The sequence below is a fragment of the Bos indicus genome, chromosome 9 (assembly GCF_029378745.1).
Source record: "Bos indicus isolate NIAB-ARS_2022 breed Sahiwal x Tharparkar chromosome 9, NIAB-ARS_B.indTharparkar_mat_pri_1.0, whole genome shotgun sequence".
NCBI classification, from domain to species: Eukaryota; Metazoa; Chordata; class Mammalia; order Artiodactyla; family Bovidae; genus Bos; species Bos indicus.
The window spans coordinates 34,174,723-34,178,254 of NC_091768.1; the positions used below are offsets into that span (position 1 = coordinate 34,174,723).

The 3,532-nt window shown below is 43.0% G+C and overlaps 1 protein-coding gene across 1 annotated transcript in view; it reads right to left on the reverse strand.

The window, feature by feature from the left end:
- Positions 1–2,450, reverse strand: part of KPNA5 (karyopherin subunit alpha 5) — a 50,352-nt gene extending 47,902 nt beyond the window's left edge. The window contains exon 1 of the mRNA XM_019967157.2: positions 2,196–2,450. Coding sequence (XP_019822716.1) covers positions 2,196–2,199 — 4 coding nt within the window. The 5' untranslated portion in view covers positions 2,200–2,450. The remainder of the gene's footprint in view (positions 1–2,195) is intronic.
- Between the last annotated feature and the right edge of the window lie 1,082 nt (positions 2,451–3,532).

Consider the following 3,532-nt stretch of genomic DNA (forward strand, 5'->3'; position numbering starts at 1 on the left):
GGTAAAGTAAGAAAAATTTCTTTAGTGGTGGAACTAAAGGTAGAATGGAAAGGGCTGAGGACTTTACAATGATTTAAAAAGTACTTTGCACCTCTTAACACATGTATATAGTTGTGCAATTAAAATACATGTATAATCAACCAATATCTCTTTATAAAATAGTCAATCAATTAATTTTAGCAATATTGTGTGCACCTACAAATACCTATGTCTAGAAACAGTTCAATCTAACTTTCTTAATAACAATGTTTAGCATTATTCTCTATTTTATATATAAAAGCTCTGTTGCACTAATAAAAGCTTAGGCTCTTGGAAGGGAAAAACAAAGTTAATTACCGAGCAAATGGCTTCATATTTATTGTTGAATTACACTCAACAGTATAAAATATCTTAGCAAAATGAAATGTTTGCAGCAATAAACCTCTTTACAATATTTACCACCTATGCATTAGGCATCTTCTAGGCCACTGGCTTCTAAACTTTTGATCACATATCCTATGCACACAAAATACATTTGGGAATTCACCCTCAATATGCTTGTTTATTTATATATGCATATTACTAACTTAATAAACTATCCACTTATAAATTCACAGAAGTTTATTAAAAAAAGAAAAGTTTTAAAATATAAGCAGAAGTTCTAATATTTTCTCCCCACATCTGATTGAATCACCTGTGCCTCCCAACACACACAGCAGACAGTACTCATAAGACCATCAATCTAGGCAATGACAAATTAAAATCTTTCAGTATAAATGCTAACCAAATAAAATCTCGCCCCAGCAACTCATTGTTTGTTTTCCTTCTATAGTACTAACTTCTTGTCCCTTATTTAACATCTGCATCCTCACTGCAGTTGCTTTAAAGGGGGTAAGTTCAAGGAAAATGATTTTTTAAAGCTGCCTCACCCAAGGGGATTTTCTTTCTTTGGAATATAGCTTAAAAGACAGTACTTCAAAGCCTGCTGTCTCATACAAGTTATTTCAAATATAAGAAATGCCATTCAAACACTATAAAGTTGCCAGAGGATTTTCTTCAGTCATAAGCTTGTTTTTTACTCCGCTCTTTGAAAAAACTGTGCGGAGGTTGGGCAAATAACTGGAATCTGAACTTTTTCTAATACATATTAACGGAATTTCTTGTCTCCATAAAGCCTGCGTTTCTATGGGCTTGGGTGTCTGTTAGTAAAATGACAAGATCAGTACAAAGGGGAAAGTGCAGCAACCAGAGCCCCTACAAGCAAACAAGCAGTACTTGAAGATCTAAAGGACAGAGCCATTTCCTGTTTACCATGAGAGAAAGTCACTTTTTAAAATAAAATATAAATCATGGAATGCTGTAACTAAGAGACATCAGATCAGAAGGTTTTTTTAAAGAAGTGTTCAAAAAGACAAAGAGTAAATGCCAGTGTCATATTCTTTTGAAGTAGCACTATCCTTTCTCACAGCTTTCAATTCCTCTCATCTCTCATGTCTTGTGCATTAGTGAGGAGACACTATTAAACTGTCACCTTGGAAGTGAGCTAACTAAAGCATCTAAATCGCGCTGGCCCGCGTCAGGACTGAGCCCTTCCAGGCATCTGCGCCAGGTGGACGGCAGCGCTGGCGGTAGAGGGTGCGACACGTAGGCCCCTGGGGCTGAACCTGCCTTATTCTGGACACGAAGGAACTTCTAACAAGCTGAGCTGTGGAACAGACTGCTGAGCCCCTGAAGTGACAGGCAACGTCTGTTAAGACCATGTACCGAAAAAAAAAAAAAGAACTGCCGAGAGACAGCGGAGCAGAGCGGCGAGAGGATCCTGTGCCTAAAACTCCTGAGCATCAGCCTGGCTCTCGGAGAGGCTCTGAGCTCCCTGCGGCTTCGCGTCCTCAAGGGAAAGGTCTGGCCGCCACGCCCCCGCCACTGCTGTCTCCCTCTGGAAAAGCTGAGAGAACCCGGCCCGGCCCTGAACCCTTTGTTGCTGCTGCTACTGCTGCTAAGTAGCTTCAGTCGTGTCCGACTCTGTGCGACCCCACAGACGGCAGCCCACCAGGCTCCCCGGTCCCTGGGATTCTCCAGGCAAGAACACTGCAGTGGGTTGCCATTTCCTTCTCCAATTGTAGTGGAAGATAAAAACAGTGGCCTCAGGAACTAGTAGCTCCCGAAAGGACCAAACCCGAGGCTCACCCCACCTGGTGTGTGTCACTCCCACTTACCCATTAATGTGGCACTAGCCGGCGCCCTGACTTCCCAGTCCCCGGCTGTGGTGGCTGCTGCGGTAACTGTGGGGTCAGCACTCCGCCCCTAGCGATGAGTACAGAGACCAGGCTCACAACTCAAGATGGCGGCCTCCTGCGCCCCTTACTCTAGACCCCTAAGTCTGGGCTCCCAGAAGTCCTTGCACACGGCAGCGGCGGCGGTGGCTGCAGCGGCGGCAGCGAAGCTGCAGCACCGACAGGCAGAGGGGCGGAGAGAAGCGGACGCCCCAGCCCCACCCACTCATGGAGGATCCGGCGACTTCTGGACTCTGGGATTTTAACTCTGTGCGTTGCTGTGGCAGAAGTGTGTCCTACTGCCCTGCCAGCAGTAGCGCTCCCTGCCAATTCTGTCATTCACCCGTTCGTTCTTTTGTTCATCCATACATCCAAGCTTCCATCCATTCATTTATTCATTTTACAACGTAGTATTGACGGAGGGACTAATCTGTGCCAGACTTGATTTGATGTTGGAGGTACAATAGTGTACACAACGGATAAAAATCCTGACCTCGTGGAGCTTCATTTTCTTCAACTTCATTCACTTCTTCCTATCTTCTCTGCTCATTTGTTTCAACCTTTCAGTTGAAAAATTTTGGATGCCGTAACATCTGTGGATTTTTTTTTTTTTTTTTTTGCAAAATAGTAGCCACTGATATATGAAATAAATAACTCCAAGTAAAGTATTCTTAATTTATTATAACACACATATAGCCTTGTTCAACACATGATTCAACCTTGGGGTTGAACAAGCAGTATTGAAAACAGATTGTTTATGTAGTGCAAGGCACAGAATATGCAAGATAATTAGCACATGATTCCTTCCCCAAAGAAGCTCCTGTTTTCCATCTCTTGTTCTTTTTTGTTCTCTTTTCTGAGAAAGTTTTTGGGTTACCTTACAGCTCTCTATTGATACGATTTTTTAAATTCTGATATTGTATTTTTAAGTACCAAGAGCTGTTTCATATTTTTAATCAGGGGTCAAAATAGCGTTATCTTGAAACCTTGAGGCAAAAACAGGTCTTTGCCACCCTCCATAGTTCGCGGAGTTTGGCACGCTGTAACATTATAAGCCCTTGATTGATGGTGTAATAGAGTGCTACTCAGTCAGGCCCTAGACAGTGGGTATTGTGGATTCGCGTAATGCCTTAGGACCCAACCTGGGAATTCATTTATAGAGACCTCTGAGTCTAGTGTCTCCTCTTAAATTAGGCGTTGGAACCTTGACGGGAAAACGACTACGACTCCCACAATGCACTACGACCCAGATTAGCGTGCAGAGGTTCATGCTGGGATTC